Source organism: Dromaius novaehollandiae, chromosome 14 (assembly GCF_036370855.1).
Source record: "Dromaius novaehollandiae isolate bDroNov1 chromosome 14, bDroNov1.hap1, whole genome shotgun sequence".
Classification (NCBI taxonomy): domain Eukaryota; kingdom Metazoa; phylum Chordata; class Aves; order Casuariiformes; family Dromaiidae; genus Dromaius; species Dromaius novaehollandiae.
The window spans coordinates 11683585-11704993 of record NC_088111.1 but is presented as its reverse complement, the minus strand read 5'-3'; the positions used below and the strand labels follow the sequence as shown (position 1 = coordinate 11704993).

The 21409-nt window shown below is 36.7% G+C and overlaps 1 protein-coding gene across 4 annotated transcripts in view; it reads right to left on the bottom strand.

The window, feature by feature from the left end:
* Positions 1–21409, bottom strand: part of PDXDC1 (pyridoxal dependent decarboxylase domain containing 1) — a 34512-nt gene extending 13103 nt beyond the window's left edge. Inside the window, exons 1-13 of one of the 4 annotated variants that reach the window (XM_026096329.2) lie at positions 21263–21409; positions 13252–13325; positions 12637–12699; positions 11403–11486; positions 10322–10468; positions 7793–7982; positions 4731–4799; positions 4139–4217; positions 3244–3328; positions 2379–2427; positions 2173–2274; positions 1824–1949; positions 568–618 (exon numbers count right to left, since the gene is read on the bottom strand). In XM_026096329.2, the coding sequence (XP_025952114.2) occupies positions 568–618; positions 1824–1949; positions 2173–2274; positions 2379–2427; positions 3244–3328; positions 4139–4217; positions 4731–4799; positions 7793–7982; positions 10322–10468; positions 11403–11486; positions 12637–12699; positions 13252–13325 (1119 nt within the window). In that variant the 5' untranslated portion in view covers positions 21263–21409. Of the gene's footprint in view, positions 1–567; positions 619–1823; positions 1950–2172; positions 2275–2378; positions 2428–3243; positions 3329–4138; positions 4218–4730; positions 4800–7792; positions 7983–10321; positions 10469–11402; positions 11487–12636; positions 12700–13251; positions 13326–14333; positions 14431–21122 lie in introns of those variants that run through there. The other 3 variants (XM_026096328.2, XM_026096327.2, XM_026096331.2) reach the window with 3 other exon arrangements.

Here is a 21409-nt window from a genome sequence, read left to right as displayed (position 1 = left end):
AATATATCAAAGCATTAGTTAAAACAAACAAAAAAAACCCCTGCTGAACAGGACACCTTCTCACAAAAACCGAACTAGAAATGAATCCTTTAGATGCAATTTCTAAAACACTATTTCTGCTTTATAAACCTCAGCTGGGATAAGTATTTTGTGCATGAATTTCATGGGGTTCACAATATCTCAACAGCAGGGAAAGATGCAGTCAGAATACATGAGAGAGATTTATGGAAACTAGTTTCCATAAACGTATTATTGAACAAATCAGTGTTTTCAACTAAATCAACCTCTGGAAACAATCTCAGGATGTTTTTCTGTCAACTTGACTGAGGAAAAGAGTATGCAGCAGTGGAACAAGTACAATGTAGAGGCCAACAGATGTTAAACACAACGAAGTTGCAAAATTCCATCAAACACTTGAAATTATTTAATTAAGAAGATATCAAGCAGCTTCAAAACAATGGCTATGTTTTGGATAGCATTTCTCATTTTTTTATGAATCAATGTTATTCTTATCATTTAGTAGCCAAGACTAAGCTGTACAACCAAGGTATTAAATACAAACTGTACCGAAGTTTTAATGAAATCCAGGTTTTTCAAGTTTTCCAGCAACCTTTGGCTCTAAAAGATCACAGCAGAAGGGTGGGGTGGGGGAGGGAGGAGGGAGAGAGAAATAGTTTTAGAAGTTGAAAATTATTCTTATAAACATTAGTCACCACTATCGTTTCAATATATTAACAATTCCCTATGAAATGTCAGTGATTCACCCAGTTCTTATTTATAAATTTACAATATAATGGAAAAATATTTGGTATTTTTAGTAAAACACTGGCTACAAAGCACTTTTTGTTAAAATAAAATCTCAGTGAATTGAGATAACATCTCTGAAACTTTACCAACTAAGTAAAGCATACTGTGTAGCAGAACCAACAGTTATTTTTTTTCCAAAGCTACCATAGCAACTGCTTATAATAGCTTTCTAAATTATTTTCATTAGAAAAGACATTCTTACAAAGTGGTCTAAGACTATTAATAGACTATTATAAAAGCAAAGATCATTCTTAGATGCCTGAAATCTTAATGACTAATGATGCTCTATCACACTTTTAGATCTTTCATGCCAATAGCTTCTTCACTAGCCATTGCAGAAACTTTCTATTTCCCACAAAACAACCTCTCTGCCATTCTTCTAATTTTGAAGAAGGACTGTACATTTAATGATTCAACATCAAAAGTAGTGCATCTGTCACTATATTCGAGGAACTGTTTTGAAATCCTTTGTCAGGTGTTTATAGTTAACACTTCTTATCAATGCAATGCCTAGCAGAGAAGGAAAATAAGAAACTGTCTCTCTGAACAGCTTTCAACCAAGATAGTTAAAAAGAGAAGTAACAGGAAAAAAAAGTAAGCTTAATCTTCGTCCTTTCAAAACTGTAAGTATTTCTCCTGAAAAAAAAAAAAACCCACAATGTAAAAGCTAGAGCACATCCTTCCCCCAAACATTAATACTCTGCTTTCATAATTTGTTCTTAACACAATATGAACTAAATCAATGATTTCAGTACTTCCAGTTGAGCCTTCTAGGATGCATCACAATAATTAAAGAAATACATTAACAGCTATTATAAAAGTGTTCCCAAGTATAACTGTGTTCTGTGATAGCCATCTGGATATCTCTTGTACTGTCATTGCTATCTAAACTTTGTTTCTACTTGGATACTCAAGCTGTTAAATCAGACAATGAGGACATTCTTAAGAATACTGCTTGATCCATAATCACAGAGGCAAAGTATTGGTAAACAATGTGCCAACAAGCTGTTGCTTACCAGTTGTGAGGCATGCTTTATCCTCTCCACAATCCCATCATGGCCCAGATACTGCAAGGAGAGCCACAGTGGCAGGGCACGAAGCTTCTCTACAGGCTGACTTGATGTCAACCCAGCTGCTAAGGACTAAAAAAGGAGAACGAACAATAAAAAGAATCATGATTAGCTTTTTTTTAAAAAAAAATATCATCCATTCATTTGAATTTTTACCAATTACAGAATGCAGCACAATTTAAATAGAGAATCTTTTGCAAATTATTATTTAGATGCTTATGAAGAACAAAACACTACAGCACGGTTGCAACTGCAGTCTCAAGATCTTAAGAATAACGAGAGAAGTTAAACATACCAAAGAAGGATCCTCATGTCTATAGAGGGTCACAGCAGGTACAGCTGGGAGACCCAGCCAGGAGCCCAGAGTAAGAGTCATGCTGTCACATTTTGTAGCAGCCTTAATTTTATTACAAAACAGAGTAGAAATCATATATATTTTGATTAGATCATGACCTTAAAATCTAGGGCACATTATAGGTTTCTAGATATAGTAAAACATACCAGTACAGAAGAGGAGACATAACCCAAAGCCAAAGTTGCCAAATTCACACTAGAAAAATAAAAAGATTTTAACACTTAAATATTTATCAAGACATAGCATTTTAATCTTCTGTTTAAATATTTCATGCTGTTGTGTAAAGGGATGTTATTTTTATTCATATATTTTTTAATACTTATGCAGTAGATGTTGCTATTTAATATTCAGAGATTGAAAAACTAAAACTAAAAATCCATTTCAACCTAAAAATTTGTCATTCCAACCTTTGGGGAATTCATCCCTCCAAGTCCTACCCACAGTTCAGCACCAGTGTTGTACCAGACATATACAGCATGCAAATACAACAGCATGCAATGAAACATCAAGAGAGAGGGAGTCTCCACCCCAGCTTCAAAAAAAAATTTAAGAGCATGGGAATCTTCATTAACATTGTCTAACTGGTTCCAATTCCTTCTCCTGTTTGGTTTATTCCTTCTCCCAGTTACGTGGCCCACTGCACTTGCAGCAGTCTTCTTAACAACCTTCATTAAAGTGTTATCTCTTCCACATTCCATCCTCCTTTCTCCTCAATAATCACCATGTAATGTCTCTCCTGAATTGTCCTGTAAAGTCTTCTTTCATTCATATTCCAAGCTCTTCAAAGGACGGACAGATAAAACTACTACAGAAGTAAAAATAACCTATGCTGAAATAACCACTTCAGTTAGTTATTCCTGTATATGTAAAACAATCGGTATCTTGTATGGTGACAAATTTAATAATGCTCTACTAGCTTGTTAGCTATAAAACTGTGTGCTATCCGTTAGCCAGATTTTTTATTGAATATAGTTATATAAAAAATAATTTAAAAAATCTCAAGTTTCGTACCCTTCTACATGGAGCCACATCTTGTACTGCTCACAAAGTTCCTTCAGTCGTCCAAGTTTATCTGTGTGCCCTGCTCCTGGTGTCCCTTTGTTGAAAAGGAAAAAAGTTAGTCAGGAAGGATAAGAATGCAAACTAGGACTTTACATGAGAAGAGAATCTCTCATTCTGTTGTTGAAAGAGTCGCACACAGGAGTAGGAAGGGGGATATTTAAGAAGAGCTCACTACATCTTGCTCCTTGTGGATATATGAACAATTGGAACTCTAAACAAAATTAAAAGATGCATGCTTTGTTTGTCGATATATATTAAAAACATTTAAAAAATTAAATGTCCTAGGCATTCAGAAATTCCACAGCCTCAGTTAAGAACTGAAGAGGTTTTTAATACATTCAAAGTATGACTACAACTAAAGAAATGGAAACAAAGATTGACATCATAAATATTTTTGCAAGTCCAAAGCAAGTAACAGTCACTTCATTCATACCTAAAATGATTTTATTCATGGGCTGGGCAACAAGATTTTGTTTAATTATTTAGAGGAAAAATAATTTTTAAAGCTAAAATTGATGGCACACATTAAAAATTCAAAAGTGTTAATGTGAAACTGATTTTCAACACAAGATTTGCATGCATTTAAAAAACAAAAAAAAAGACAAACCCCTCCCCCCCAAAAAAACCACATTTTAGTCATATTAATACATCAACTGACAAACAGAACAACCCAATTTTGAACCTGTTACATTAATACCCCTCTAGACAGCTAATTATTGTCCGGTCACTAAGAAATTTTTTGACATGAAGCCACTAAGCTGTTTAAGAAAATCTATTTTTATTTTGCATTTATATATTCATTAAATAGTGTACTTTTTGGTTATTGTTTGTTCATAGCACTTACCAGCGTTGGCCACAAGCAACAAAGGCAGTTTTCCAGATTCAGCATCATCTTTAATCAATCTGTCCAATAAAGCAACATCCTGTTATCAATAAGAAAAAATATATATATTTATAAACATGCGTCAAACAAAATTGAATTACCTCTGTTGAACTGGAAAAAATGTGTTGAGTAGAATAAGACAGCATTCTTAAGTTTAAGCCAATCCCCTCATTAAATCCTTAATATCTTTCTGTTTATGACTTGTGCTTTCTTTTTCCCAAAGATAAAATAAGCCAAAGGTCAGATAAAACATTTGTGAGAAATACAACAAATACATCATGTGCTTTGTAAACATACCTCTTACTATGCATATTCTAAACAAGCTCTTGAACTAAAAAGCACTTTATGCGAGACCAAGATTTAAGCTGCTGGCATTTAAGAAGATCTCAACCACTGAGTTACAGAACCCTACAGAACACTGTAGAGTTACAACATGGAAAACTCAGAGGTTGAAAATGGAAGCACATTAATAATTCTTTCCTAACAACATCCTTGATGTTCACTTGACACTTCAGAAAATATAAGAGGTCTTGAGGAAGGCAAATAAACTTACCATTTGATGCTGAGATCCAAACATAGTGTTACAAGGCACACGGCACATGCAAGAAAGGGGTAACCCTAGCTGCAATAAAAATGATGGAATTTGAACAACCGAGCCATACTTTAGGATACGCATTTCAAGTGTTCACAGAAATACATAGATTAAGCAACAAGACTCAGAAAATAGGAAATATAGCAATAAAAAAACCCTGGGCATTACATTTTAAAGCAAGTTTCCTGCTAAAATTTATGACCAAATTATTAGAGAAGAATACAGAGGAGAAATTGGAAAAAACAATAACCAAAATTTGGTTACCACATGAGCTGCATACAGTATTTCTGATGAGAAACCTGTGCCCTGTATAGAAGCCCAAATTCGTGCCTGTTTTCTTGTCCACGCTTCAATTAATACATTCTATAAACAAATATGCCTTTTTGCCAAATATGCCAGACTCCACTGGAGGTTCATAGTCACCTTCCTGCTGAACAGACAGCTGTTTGCCAACTTGGAGCACACTGCTCAGATGACTATTCATGCTAGCAGGCCTGGAGTTCTTCCTTTGCTTTGGATGCAAATGTCAGATAATTTTCCTCTATTAACATGAAATAAAAAAAAAAAAAAATTCAAGGTCTTTCCTACAATTTGATCTTGGATCTTGCCCTGGAAGATCACTAGAAAAGTGAATCTAGTTGATCATACCACAGATTCAATAAATTAAGGCAACTCTAGTTATAGATCAAGTTGTGTTTATCTTTTCACTTAAGAGAAGCTGAATTAATATCTGAATACTTGGGTCCTCTCATCTCCCCTACAATATATACATAACTTCTCAAAATCAAAGGTAAAATAGCACCATTTTTAAGTTCAGTGATTGCCTGGCAAAGGACAGGTTAGCTTATAGACAAAAGATAAGACACTACTGTTATTATGAGTAACTGCTCTATACTCAGAAACAAAAGTCACCCAAAATACTGGTTCTTGGTAGTGTTTCTTGTATTAAGAAATTTCAATCAAAAACTACATGCAACACTCAGCTTACAAAAGACACCAACTTATTCCAATTAACTTTTACCACCTTTTTGCTCAAGCCTTTTTTTTGGTCCAAACAAGTTCTATCTGTGGTGTCATTTGTATTCCTCTGCAGCCTGCATTTTAAAAAATAATGCCACCTCTATGTCCTTAACAGAAATATGACGAAATAGCAGTGATTACTGGAAAAAAAGTATTGAAATTCTCTCCTCTGATTGTTTCCTAATCTTCTAGCTTTCACTACCTGAATAATCAATGTCACTATAAATATTTATCATAGCAAGAGGAGCAAGGGAGAGTACAGCTGTCCACCCACCAACACTCCTCTGTCTACTAGGGCATCCTTATTTACCCGATTTTCTTCTTCCCATGTGCTACCCAAGGAGAGTCTCCAGAGCCCTTTGCCACCTTCTTTCCTCATTTCTTAATTAAAACAAACACACAGACACACACTTTTACCAAAAGCATAGGCCCCGATTTCAAGAAGCTACTTTTTCCTCTGAGAAGCCTATTTAATAAGAAACCTTTGCCAGGGAAATAATGTAATGTGACATTAATCTTTAAAGTAATTTTTCATCTCCATTACTTGTATCACCACACTCTTCCTCCAAGGATTTGAAGAATGAAGGCTCTAAGAACCTGAGCCTGCACTTCAGTCCACATTACGTTTAAAAATATCAGTAGCCCACTGAATGTTAGGCATACAAAAGGAAAGTGTATATACAGCCTCAATTAGCTTATTTAAGTCTGTAAGCATTTGTGTAAATAAATGTTTAGAAAAACTACGAGTTTTAAATGCAATTAGGAAAAACTGGGTTTGATTAAACCAGACTTTTTTGTTTATTTGTTTCCGTAATCTTACTATTCAAGCAAAACTTTTCTGACATGGGACCAATACAGTCTACTACTCCTTATATTGTTTTCCTTTCAAACATGATAATGGTTTGACAGTAAGAGTTAAGAGGAACCATTCAGGACAATTTTTGCAATAACTAAGTGTTTGGAACTCTTGCACTTTGGAAAAGTGCAATGAAATCTAGAAACAATTGCCAAAAGAAACCTCAGAACAAAAAAGTTAGCAGCTAGTATATGGGTTAATTTCACTGGAAATATTCAGAAAATTTCTTCACTCTCACCTTATCCTTGCTTCAAAATAGGGACTGTATATGCAGCCTGAAAGTATTTTTTCCAGATAAATGTTTTTAATTAAAACATACAGTCTACTACAGCTACTGAGGTTACTCCCAGTTTGGTTTTCATCTGTCTACATTTTACAATTGTGTTGGGAATGCCAATTAATAAAGAAATACTGACACTATTTAACATTTTAGTATTACTAACTTGCACATATTTGGCTAGTGTCAAAGCATTTTTTTCCACCTTAATCAACCTCGCACTTTAACCCCTCATTGCGTTGCTGCTGTTCAGATTACTATTGTTTCTGCCTTGAGGAAAAATAAGTAAATTTTCAAAGTCATCATGGTGGTTCTGCTTTTCCTAAAATCAAAATAGAATGTTTTGAAGTGCAGGCTCAGTTTTCATTCTTCATAATGCCCCTTCTCATACTGTAGTTCAGCAGGCAGACACATCCTCCTCAGTCTTAGAAAATATAAATAACAGTGTAAGCTATAAAAGTCTATTATGTCCATAGAAAGGCAAGGAAGAGAAGAGAATGAAGGGAATCTGCTCAGGAGGAGCACTGATCAGACAACAACGAGCAAACGCGCGGATGGAACGGGAGTGCTGCAGACACACTGCTCGGGGAAATACCTGCCTTCAGCGGACAGAGTAGCACTGGCAAAAATCTGGAAGAAGCTCCACTTCTAACAGATGATTTACCAGGCAGACACACAGGTGTAAATGAAAACCATCACTGGTCCCAACCAATTTATAAATAGAGAGCTGCTAGTATAAAATACCAGTCTCTTCCACGGAAAGTCCAAATAGTTGTGTTTTTTTTTTTTTTTTAAACCTAAGCTTCCAACAGGCAATATGAAGCCAGACAGGTTCTACTTGCAGCTGAAACCCCAACTATTTCACTTTACCTGATTGCAGAGAGCTTGGCCCAAGCCCATTCTAGCTGCAGAACTAATGTATATAACAGGCTGCTTAGTATATAGCACATTAAATCCTTCTACTGTATAATCTTCATAGCGTGTGTGAATAACAAGTCGACAGATTTTTAAGAGACCTTCACGATCATCTTCATGATAATAAGCTGACCCATTTTCATACCTGCAAGAAAAACTGAGTAAATATTGACCAACAAAAACAACATCCAGTTTAGTTTTTAAAACATCACTGACGATCTAAGGAGCTCACAAGAGGGCAAAGGAGAAAGATAACAAAAAGTCTTGTATCTACCTAGAATAAAATAGAATAAAAGGAAACTTTGCTGAGATAGGCTGAGATTAACAATGAAGGAAGCCTAGTATATAGAGATGAAGTAAGAAAGAGAAAATACTTGGGGCCTTTAACATTCCTTTCAAAGAGTTCAAAGTCTTTGCTTAGTAAGAGCAGGAAAAAATAATTAAAAAGACAAACTCAGTGTTTCACTTGGATTTAACATATATGTTAATTCTGGTTTACTAATTTTAAAGGAGAATGCAACGTGACATCCTTCAATTACAAGTTAGAAAAAGTGGAATGAGACACAAAATATGGCAAATATGGACAGAGACTTGCAAACTTTGTTGTAAAATCACAGATACAGATATCTTATAACACCTCTCATCTCATAAAATTACTGATGTTATTTCTATTTTAGTAAGTTTGAAAACAAGACTACAATTTAGTAAAATTTATTCAGCATACTGCAAAGCAATTGTCTAGAAGTTTTAAACACCTGAGTTACATAAATAAACTATAGTTTTCCTCGGAAATACTTTTACTGATTTTTATGCTATTTTTGCCTTCAATTTGATTTATTAAGCACACTTCTTTGGGGCTTTTGGTGTAGCTTCTGACTTCTTTTTTTTTGTAAACCCTCTAAACACCAAACTCAGATCAGCACATTAACATTTACAATCAAGAAACAGGAACAACGTAACCAAAGAAGAGAAAAGGTACAGTTGTTCTCTACAGGTGGCCATCTGTCAACTGTCGTAACTACAGAAAAGGAAACAGCAACAGTGAAGGTAGTAGATATGTTGATTCATTAAGTGACTTACAAGCTAGACTTTTCTTTTAGCATTTTCGTGCATGTAAACCAATAGTCTTGCACAATTTAAGAGCGGAGCCTATCCACAAATTTAGATAAAGGCCCTGAAGCATCTTAGATTATCACTGACTACCCAATGCACAAATACTGCTGGGTGTTCCAGGGCTAACGCCAGAATGACGCACGTGCAAACATCTACCTCACCTTCATGCAACAGTGCTGTGATCTAACATGGTCACAGAGAAATCTCTCTAGTGCAGCTCACAGGCACAGGAAACGTCAAATAGGATGAAGTGGCCCACAGACAACAGCACTGTACCAGTACCATGATGTGGGCCACAGAAACTTGGGGACCACAGTCCAATGGGTATACATCGTGAATCAAAAAAAATCCCAGCACTACTGGATATTAGATTCAAACCAGAAATATTTCCTTTTGTTAGCCACACCACTTGGAACCATCACACACACGTGTACATCTATCAAAAGAGCTGGATTATCTGTAACTTCTCACAAATTTCACAGTCACACACAGTTTCAAAATATTTAAGTCAAAGACAGATAGAAATAATCATGGAATTTATAAAATATATGAAGATAGGAAGATGAGCTTGTTAACATAAGAAACATCCTTTATTACCTGTAATCCTAACCATTACATTTAGGTTAAGTTTAGTTATCTTTTTTACTGTTTCATCTTACCCCTTTTCCCAGCCCCCAAAAAAACCCCTAAAAAACTCCAAAACGAAACCAAAACTCTGACTCTCAGTAAGAATTTTTGAAAGATATGGCAATGTGAGAGGGAGAAAGCATTTTTGCTTTGGGAAGAAAAAGGAAATTCTAACCAGTAATACCCGCCCCCGCCAACACCCAGCCACCTACCCACAAGATTTCCAATCTTTTTCTCCTGCGGGACAGTTTATCATATCCATGTTGAATGATGAAAGAGGCATTTATGAGAAATTTCACTCTACTAAAAATTTCAATAGTGTTACCTACTGTACCTGAAAAAGTGAACTAGACCCCAGAAGAGCCAATGAAAAGATAACTGAAGAGGTCTTTTAAAAATAAAGTATCACAAAATTCAGCAACATAACATATGGCTCAAGAAACAAAAATTTAATTAAACGGTCAACTATCTGCCTGCAACTGTACTTCAGCCCTTAATTCCACCATATATGCTTGTCGTAAAAATCATTTTGTAAGAAATATTACTAACAAATTCCTGCCTTTCAACAAGAGTTTTTTTATTATTATTACTTTTTAAATAGTGTGATGTATTTAAGACCTTTCAAAGAATATTTGTAAGTTTATGGCACAATAGTTTCTTTTCTGGATATCCTCATTTCAGGTGCACATATTTTTAAATAGTTATCACTACCCAACCATATATATGTTATTCACAATGACCCACCTGAAGAGTCTGCAAAGCCAGAGAGTAGTATCAGAAAGGATCCTTGTTGTCAGTTTTCTCAGTCTTTCCCTGTCCAGTACTGATATATAAGCAGCCAAGCTATGTCCCAGTAGAGCCATGTGACCCTGTTCTCCAACATTTTGCAGTCTGCAAGCCAAAACACTGTATCAGAGTAACTGACAACTTATCACAGGTCATGAATATTACAGGAATTTTTGGCTAGCCTGTTTTTACTGTAGATTGGCAGAACTTGCTGACAAGCAACTTAAATATTTATCAGAATGAAGTACAATACACCACAGTGACCCTCCTGCCGTTGTGTATTAACATACTAAAATCCTAGGGGAGACAACGGCACCTGCACTCGATTTGGCTGAGCTACTTATGATAACCCTCCAGCTTCTTTTTAGCTATTCAAGGGAAATCATAATGGGAGCTGGAGGTTTCTTCTCATCAGCCAGTATGAGTTAGAACTAAGGACCTTATCTGCATCGGACTTAATTTGCATTAACACATACCTTCTTTTCCTCCTGCAGACAAAGCTCAGGAAACTATTACTCTATTACTATAAATCTTTCATTAGTCTTTCTTTTCCTTTTTTTTTTTGAATCTCAAACTATTTTTCAAATGTTAATATTCCATAAACTACTGCAGATTAGTTGGTATTATTTCCATTTTATGGAAAAGTGGAAGCCAAGTTTCTTTCCTTTTTTTAATCTACAGAGAGAGGTAGTAAAAATTTTTTTTAATTGGTCTTCCAAGTTTTATGAATCTTTCACAAAATTCAACCTAAAACAGCCTTCAGGAAGTAGAAAACAAAACAAGTTGTCACATCAGAAATAATTCCCTTGTATAATTCAATTTAGTAATTGTACTAACGCAATGAAAGTGTCACAATTTTAAGAAAACCAAATCTAATGCGTTATTCTGGTTCACCGTATCAAGTAATTAAGTTGCCTTGAAGTCGTGGTTACATACTATCTCTGCACTTCAAAATGCTTAAGTTTATAAATTCTAAAATAATCACAAAGTGTAACAAAGTTGGGTACCTTCTACATACAACAATTCAAAGCAGCTTTACCTGTAGGCCTGTGAAGACTCCTCCTCCTCCTCTCCGTGCATTAGGTTCTGAACTAACTGAAGGATGCTCACCATATCCTGGCCACTGGCGATCGGGGCGAGGAAACAAAACCAAATCAAAACAAGAGGTAAGTACCAGCATCTAACGACAAGGCCACTTAGAACACTGCACAGTAAGACATGAAGGTAACACTAGACTTTTACCAAACACCGAGTACAGCAACAAAAAACGTTCTTAGTTCCCTGAAAAACAAAGTCATAAAGACAGGGTTGCTGTATCGATCAGTTCAAAGCCCTATTAATTATAATTAGCACACTTCAGTAAGTATGAACTCGGGCTCACAGAAAATCAAATCCACTGAAATCTGAGGATCTGGACTGAAAAGCTTGACTTGACAACAATCGATTGTTTATTACTAGACAGCAAAGTAAGATAACTGCTAAACATCCAAGTTTCTCTTCCCAGGATCCAGTTTCAGCTCAAATTCAGCACATCTCTAAAACAATTACCTACAAAGATCAGTTTCTAGCAAATACAAGCCACATTTAGACTTACAAAGGATGCACTCCAACACAAAAATTGAAAGGACCCACAACTCTTCAACTTGTGTATTGCTTTTTATTCTTAGAAAAAGCCAATTTAGTGTCCCCACTCAAAAAAAAAAAGTTCAGTTTATGTACACAAGAGTGTCAAATAGACTGCAAAATTTTTTCAAGTGTTAGCTTGGACTTATGCAGGAGCCGCTTGCAGAGCAGAGGCTATGACAAATTTAAACCTTAGTTTTCAAATACAACGATTTGTGCCTTATGCACAAAAGCTCCATGCAATTTTTCAGACTGCTGTGCTAAATAGGATTTTTTTTCCTAAGGTTTTCTATCTTACCCAGAAAGAAATATCAGTCTCAGTTATAAATTTCTTATCTGGATGTTTTAATTAATCTTTATTCTATAGCATAAGTTTATCTGTATCTACTTTATGTCTCAATCACAGCTATATGCAGCAATGCTTCATTAGTTTCCAGTAGTACAAAATTTCAATCGCCAAGGACAAGTCATCTTTTTTTCCCTCTGCATAAAAATGGAAACAGTCACAAAAGTAGATTCGTGTCTGGTAAATGTTCATATTTGCATTAATGCAGAAGTTCCTTGGAAAGCAAACATTTTACATGTAATTTACAGACTCATAAAAAAAAAAAAAAAGCATTATCTAAAATCATAAAATCATTGTTGCCTACCTGCCTTGAAGTGGTCCAGGAATATCCTTCCGTGTATATCTCTTTTCATTTTCTTCCTCTTTTCTAAATGAGAGATGCAAGAACAAATTACCATATTTAGTTTGTATTATGTAGCATCAAATACATAGTGGACTTTGATTCACAGAAATACTTACTGACATGTTCTGCAACCTATGACTCCACTTAAAACAGTTTTGATGAATAAACCAAATAAGATCAACATAAAAATGTAGCTCAGACTGAAACACAAGCTTTCTAAGCTTTTTAACTCTTTTTAACTCTTTATGAGAAAATGACAAACTTGGTGAATGGTCTCTCACATGAAGAAAAAGTTACTTGTATTGCAACAAGAAGAGATCGGACGTTTGAAAAAACAGATTCACTGAATTCACTCTGAATACTACAGAGCATGCATAGAAATAGATGCATTTATTTGAAAAATCCCATCATTTGAGAAACAATGGTGATTTGCATATGTATAAACGTCAAATTACAATATGACCTTAAGCTACTAAGAAAATGAGTTCTATCTGCTTAATGACAATGACATTAATAATCATCTCCAGCACAGCACATACAGCTATTGCTTTTGCGGTTGTTATTCTTTGCACATACCTTTGATTGTCTTCGAGCATCTTCATTGCTTCATTCAGATTCTTTCCCATCTCTGCTAGAGTAGGGTCGACCATCTTTCGGGGGTGGGGGGGGAAAAGAAAGAAAAAGAAAAAAAGAAACTTTTCAGAACAGACTGATAAACCATCTATCCTACTAGCGTGCCCACATCCTTGATAAAAATTAATGCATGAGGCAGATGCTTTTTAATTATTCAGTGCGTACTCTTTTAAAACAGTATCATGTTGTATATCCTGAACTCAGAACGCACAAAATGAAAACATATAACAGAGTACAGAAAACATAATGATACCCCAAATACAATTACAAGTCTTTCAGTGGAAAAGCTCATTTAAAAGTCATCCTTTCACTTCACCTGAGAACTCATATTTCCACACTACTAGACATTACCATCTTCTCAGCTGCGTATCATCTCTTTGAAGCCAAGCTACTCCCTGACACATTCGGCTCTCTTACGATATACTGATTCTCATTAAAAAACAAAAACTCTAGCCTCTCTGCCATGGTAGTAACTGGAAAAAGACACAAGAGGAACAAAGCCAGATCACCAGATAAGCATAACATTATTCTTACACGTTACCTTCTAGAAAAGGAGCTGTTTGGGAAGTTAAACATTAAAAAAATTGCCTAAGGCTGGTCTTTGAGCATTTTGATTTAAATTCATAGGAAAATAACTGCATAAACTGAAAGTTTGTATCTTCAGATTGTGAGTTCAACTAAAAGGCATTCAAACATATTCAAGCATTAATTTCTAGCAGAGGTTTAAAAAAGTCAGTGTGTCTTAACTGGGGAAAGCAAGATGTTGTTAAGGCCGCTCTAGCAAAGGTAGAGGTAAAATGGCAGTTTTGTAATACACAGCACAAACACAGTGTCATTCAGGTTTACCTGCTGAACTCTGACAATAATTTTCAAAACAGATGGAAAACCACCTCATCTAAACAATCTTATAAACTTATTTCAAGTAGCTTTAAACCAATTTGTAATCTAAGCTTCAGAAATGCCCTTTAACAAGACAAAAGGGAAAAACCAACCTGCCGCTGGCTTAAAGATGGCTAACAACTTACTTTCCAACAGCTGCAGCCCTCTAGCTACACAAAACAGGTTAAAAACTCAGGAGTCACTGCTGAAGCCAGGTAATAACACATACTTGTTAAGGAGCCTGTCGGGATGGAAAAGAACTAAAAAAAAAAAAAAAAAAAAAAAAAAATCATTGAATGTAGCTCCTATGAACCAGCTGACAAACTCAAAGACCAGTAAGTAGTCTGTTCAAAGCAAAAGCAGTTTTCCGGAAAAACTGTCATTTAAGAACTTTAAACCAAACAGCCTGGTCCCCAAACCAAAGCATCTAGTACTTAACCCTTTAGGTTGCTGCTAATGTTCGGGGTTTGTATGTTTTTAAGAACAAAATCCCAAACAGGTTCAAGAGTATTTAAACCTACCCTAGCCATGCTGCAGAGATCCAGTGGCTTGCTTGCTGGCTAAGGCTGTTAGCTGAGAAACACTATTGCCCAAAGCCTGCACACACTTCCCACCACTGGCAGTCACAGGACACGCATGCAGCGCAGGCAGGTGTGCTTGCTCACGCAGAAGTAGGCACAAAAGTAAATTGAACTGCAGAAGGGAGTGGGATTAATTTACATGAGGATTTTACACTATTTTCATCTGGAGGACTGATTAAGGAAAAAAAAATACATTTGAGAATTACCATATGTTCAAAGACTATTTTTTACCAAAATATTTAGAGATTTATCTCATGTTATAGTAAGCGGCTGGAAGAATCAGTAGCCAGTCATGGTCATACTGGCTCAAACCAAACCGATAGCTCTGCATTCTGTTTTTTTAGAAGTGGCCAGTAACAAATATTTGAGGAAAGAACAAAGAGAGTGCAAGCATTCAATAATATTTTCCCTCAGTAACTCCTGGAATCTAGCAATCTACAGTTTTCGACTATTCTGCATGGGAGATTTAAGTTCAATAGCTTTTACTGTTTTTAATCCATAAAGTTGTCTGTTTTGTTTTTTAAACCCATTCATACTTTTGGCTTCTACAAAATCCTGTGGCTACGAGGTTCACAACTTAAGCATGTGCTGTGTGAAAAAATACAAATATGCAAAGTTCAAAACTTCATCATGGAGTTTAAAAAAAACACACAATAAGTACTTGATACTCAGAATATAATATGTATAACTTAAAAAAAAAAAAACCCTAAGTATGATCATTTATAATATTTCCATACATTTTCAGTGGTTTCTATACGGTTGCACCACATCAAGGAAACTTTGAAATCTTACTTAACGTCTCCCAAAAGCAAAACTGATTTTTAAAGGGAGTAATTGACTAGACATAATTTATTGATTATGGCAGCCTCTATTGCGAGATGGTAATGAAACATGAAAAATGGCTAGAAGGCAGTTATTTGCTTAAATCTTCTCAGCAGTAGATGCAAAAGATTCCAGCATCTGCTGCAGATGATGCTATAAGATGTAGACACATCACAAAAAATTACACAAAATTCACCTGCTGGAATCACATCAGATATTATAAACTTGCATATGCTTCCCCTGCAACTCACCCTGCCTCACTTTCTAGTGACTACCATGCATGAATCCCTTCTGCCAATAAACGGACAGAATAAGGGCATAACATACAGTTTTAAAGTTATTTTTCTGCCATAGAACATTACTCTAAGTGTCATAGAGTGCTATGAAATTCAGCAAGTCTTTGCATTTTGATATGGGTTTAACTGGAAAATAAATCCCTTCTGGTTTTTTTCCAATTGCTAATTGGATACACGGCAACTTATTTTCTCCCTTGAATCACATGAAGCCAAAAATCCCTATTACTGCTGCGTACTGAATTAGATAGATACTTTTCCTCCCCTGCTCACATTAGCAAGGGTGTGGAGGTGGAAAGCAGATTGGCTCTCTGCTTATTTTAAACAGCTAAAAAAAATAGGCAGTGGCAAAGTTTCAAGGAACCATTCCATTAAGAAAGGTTTCTGAATACACGTTCATCAGGCATCATAATACAAGCAGTGTGTTGCTTTGATTTAGTCTGTAAGTAAACTCAAATGTTCATAAACTCTGAGCAGTAACAAACACAATACTTTTAGAAACAGTTCAAGAACACAAACAAACAAAGACTAGCATGCAAGCTTTTAAACATGACCACCCGAACCACAGGTCAACACACTTTTCTTTGGGCAGTAACAACTGCGTTAGATATAAGTAGTGTGGTGCCTCTATCGGATTTTTCATAAGGATGCAGAACAAGGTATAACCCTCGCCCTGGGAAACTGAAGTTGCCCAAGCAGTGCAGTAACTGTAGGAGTGTAAATACTTGTCGTCCAAAGCATTAGTCTTTGTTATTTCAATGCTTTTTATCATTCGCTGATTAGAGGCTACAGATCATCTTGGCGCTCTTTCTTATGCACCTCTTGAGCATTCTGCTTTTCTTCCATCTTCTTATTTGATGGATTCCTTCATTTCCCATGTGAATAGTTTCCATGCTCATTTTGGAAAGGGAAGTAAAAGCTTCATAGTACAAGAAAAGAAGCAAACACAATTTTAAAGCAGGATGCACTAGCACCCTACCTGAGTTCACTTCACTTCAACCGCAGGCTCCATCCCTGGGTTTGCCCGACTCATGTTTTATTGGCCTTCTGCGCCATCCCAATAAACTCGTTTTCATCTCTGTGATTCTTTCCACCAAGCACTAAGTAACTCTTTCCACCAAGTAACTTATACGAAAGCCGTTGGCCCTCTTCAGTATTCCGTCCAGCACAGCAGAGTTGGCGTGGCTCTAAATTCTCCTTTACCTTTTGAATTTAATTAAATATTATTAAACTTATTTTTGCTTTTTCTATGTAAGGTTGAGGTTATTGAAAGGATTGTTTAGACCTACAGTTCCTGAAAGACTGAAGGATAAAGAAGCATGTGTTTGCTTTCTTTTAGGTTGTGTCCTCATGTGTCCAGGAGTAAACCACTGAGACAGAAGATTAGATGTCCCTGCAGTGTGAACCAGCACTCACTTAACAGACGTTATCAGCTCTAATACTTTTCAGACTCCCAATACTAGCAGTAGTTCAAATCGGTAATAAATATTAATAGATAGAGCCAGACATCTATTGATACCATTGATTTAGAAACCACTGCTAAGGTGTACTAGCTTGTGGAGAAGCAGCAAAAAATATGGAAAGAGAAAAGGGAGGGGAGGATAAATAATGTTTTATTTTCTTATCAGAAGCATTATATTAGGAAGTATGAGGAATAAGACAGAAGGACAGAAATGAGTGGAAGAAAAATACTGTAAATTTGAAGAATCAATCAACTCAAAGCTTGTGTCTCTGCACATTAATATGAAAGCCAGAAATACTGTTTTTTTTTTTTTTTAATGTTTCTTCTTTGCTAAAAGGAGACTGAGAACTGCAAACTGGGAAATAACCACAAAAACTGGGACACTATTTGCAAGATTACCTCAGAAACTGAAATTGCCTACATTAGCCTTAGTTTCTGCACTCATTCCTTCCCCTGGAATCAAAGGGATCGACTCTGATCGCAGGTAGGTTTTTGATCCTTTGACTGGCTGAGTTACAAGACACTCGACGTCCTTTCAAGAGCTAAGGAGGCACCAGCCACCACTGCTTTCCACTCAGCATCCTGCCACCTCCTGGCCCCTTCAGTCCTTCCAAAAACCTGATGTTCACTAGTTACGTCGATTTTTTTTTTAATGTTACCTTCAAGATGTACTAATCCAACTCAATAAGGTTAACTTGCAGTAAGTCTGATATATGTTTACTTCTAAATTTTGTACTTAATATTTTATTATTTTTAAAGCACTTTGAACTGTAAACTGTTTCTCTTTTAAAGGCAGTATGTCTGATCACTGGGTCTCTTGGTAATAGTGGAAGGATGACAGCTCATCTCTAGTTGTGATGAGACTGAAGGTTAATTACAAACTTAGAAATTAGAATATTATTTCATATACCAATGCTTTTTAATCTTAATTTTGCATTCTCAATAGGCTGCACCTCACATGTAAGAGAATTTTTAAATCTACTGTCAGTCTGCAAAAGTAAACTACTGTGTGTGCAAAGAGACTCACAAGTGTAGCTAGTAAAATATTCCACAAAAAGTATGTCTCATCTTTCCACTACGCTACTTTATTTGCTTAGAAGAAAGTTTTACCACCAAAAACTGTTCTCAACAGTAAATTAGTCTCAAACAATGATCAGTTTATTCTTCAGCCAGAAGAATACTATGTTTGTTCACCAGGCTAAGAAAAGTTATAGATAACAACAACAAAAAGCAGCAGCTTCAGCCTTAAATGAAAAAGGCATCATATTACCATAAGGCTTTCGCTTAAAGGTATTTGCTCTCTTTATCCTTATCACTTCCCTGACATGCAGCAGAACTGGCACACAGGTCTGCTGTGACAAGATTTCCGCAAAGTTACCAGGATGTTAGGGTCATTAGCACAGTTACAAGAGACAAAAGCCAGAGGCTGATTAAGAAACCAGAAACTTCTTCCTATTTAGGAAAAACAGTGTTGTGGAGTCAGCAAGAAGTTACAAAGAATTTGCCATGTTTTACCAGTGTCAAAGTCATCAATCTGAAACTTAAAATGTTAAAATCCCTCAGAAGATTTGTCACTCATGTCAAAATGCAAATAGGAGAAACAAACAAACAAAAAAATCACAGATCCATTGGCCAAACTTGTTCTGAAATTAACACAGGCTTCCAGAAGAACTTAAGCTTGAAGTTTAGACAAAAAGGATTTCTGGATCTCATTTAAAGTTCATTCTAATTCCAATCCTACGCCACTTATAACACACAATACTCATACACTGAAACAAAGGAGATTATTAAAGGTCTGATAAAACAGCAAATCCACAAAACTGAACTACTAGAATGGTGGTGTACACACCTGTGTATCAGATTCTACAAGTTTCCCTCGCAACCCTGTCATGCAATATTTTCAACTCCCTTGAGAAGCCTTTCATTTAGTAAAAAAAAAAAAAAAATCTACTTTTTAAAATATGCACAGAACTAATGACTGGGGTTGTTTGATATTACCATACATTACAGCTCATCAGATAATACTATCAAAGTATCTTTTTTATTAGGAAAAATTAACACAAAATGTTGACAAATTTTAATATGAGTTAAAAAGTACTTATCATGGATGTCCCAGTAAGTCATATGTGTAAATAAATAAAAAGGAGAGAATCCATTATTCAGAGAAAAGACAGTTTCAGACATATTATGATAATGCTTACATAGGAACAGGATAAGTGGATGTGCATTCTTTGAGGACAAACGTATTTGACCTGGGATGAATTTCAAATTTAGGGAGAAGACTTCTTACATACCAAATAAAGTGCAGGTTTTACTGATGTACAACAATCCTTAACCACAGACTACTTCAAGAAGGCACTAACTGTTGTGGCAAGAACACAATAATTATATCATAATATTTTATTATATAGAGGACAACTTCCATATGATGCAAGGGGGGAGAAAAAGCCATGTTAAACAAGAGAGGAAGTAATACAAACAATAACCCTTTATATATATCTATTTATTTGCATATAGAGAAAATCAGACACCTAAGTCTTCACAGGGCCCTCACCACTATAGACTACTGCTCACGTCACGAATACAAACAGCCAAAACGTGAACTTTTACTCAGTTAAGACTTTTAAGCATTTAAACCTTAAATGGTGCTTTTATAGCTTATTATGGTGACCTAGTCAATCAAAGTTTACAAAGATTTTGTCAGTGCTACAGGGCAATCACTTGAGAAAACTTTCATATTAATGTGTATTCTTTAAGGGGTTTTTTTTGCACATTTTGCCATTATTAACTGTCCTCAGACAGAAAACATATCATATTCTAAACTAGCACATTCAATTAAGTCTCACTTAACTAATTTAAACTTTTTAGAACAAGTATCAGTCACTGATTTTTGTTAGCACTAGTAAAGACCTTAAGCTTTTAAAGCCTACCAAATACTCTTTGACGCATTTTTCATTGGGATTGTACTATATCAAATTGTTCTGTTACCCAGTCATTAATCACATCAGAAAGACACTTTCTGAATTTCCTCAGTGTTCATTTTGCTAGAGCCCACCCTATTCAACCCTGTCTCACCGATTCCAAAGATCACAAAACCTGACCACGTTGTGTATAGCAGGGGAGGCAAAGGAAAAAGATACATTAACTTCTCTTAAGCACACAAAATAAAACTGTATCAAGTGCACTCTATCCTTGAAGACATACAAAATCGGGGATGAGCTATATAAGGCAGCCATTCCGTTCTCACTTCTGAAACGGGTCTTCCGAGGCACAGCAGGTGCCACTAAGCCAGCAGATGTGTGACAGGTCCTGGATTACTCCACCGGAGCCTGATTGACTCACAGTGACAAAGGCAAAACAAGCCTTGCCCGTGACTTACGCTGCTACAGAATCAACATTTGCTTTGTACAGGACACCGGACAGAAGAAAGCAAACGAAGGGCTGAAAACGCCTCCGATACAAAAGGGAAAAAAAGGTCAAGCAGTATTTTCTCCGCTGTCTTGCTGAAGCTTAACACTCCCATGAAACAAGCTCCACCTTCTTTTTTTAAAGAGGAAAAATAACTATTCCTAGAGCGTTTTCCTCACAGTTACCTCAGACTTCCCACGGACCTGGGATGCAAGAATCGCCTGCGCCTCGGCCCCCGCCCCCGCCCCGGCCCCCGGGCTCGGCCCCACCGCCCCCCGCAGCCGCCCGCGGCCCGCCTCGCCTCAGCGTCCCCCCCCCCCCCCCCCGCCCTCCGCAGGTGCCCCGCGCCCGCCGGGCGGCCCCGCAGACCTTCTCCAGGGAGGCGGCCATAGCCGGCGGCGCCCCCGCTGCGCGCCGCTCCCCGCCGGGCACTTCCGCCTTGGCCCCGGCCGGCTCCACGCTGGCAGCGCTGACGAGCCGCGGGGGGAGGAGGCACGCAACGCGCTCACCTAGGGAACAGCGGCGGCGCCCTCCCGGTTTCCGTAGCCGCTGCCTGAGAGGGGCGGACCAGACCAATGCGGGAGGAGTGCGGGGAGGCGGCGGGACTCCACGGGCGGGAGGAGGGGGGGGGAGCAAGAGTCCGCATGCTTGCTTCA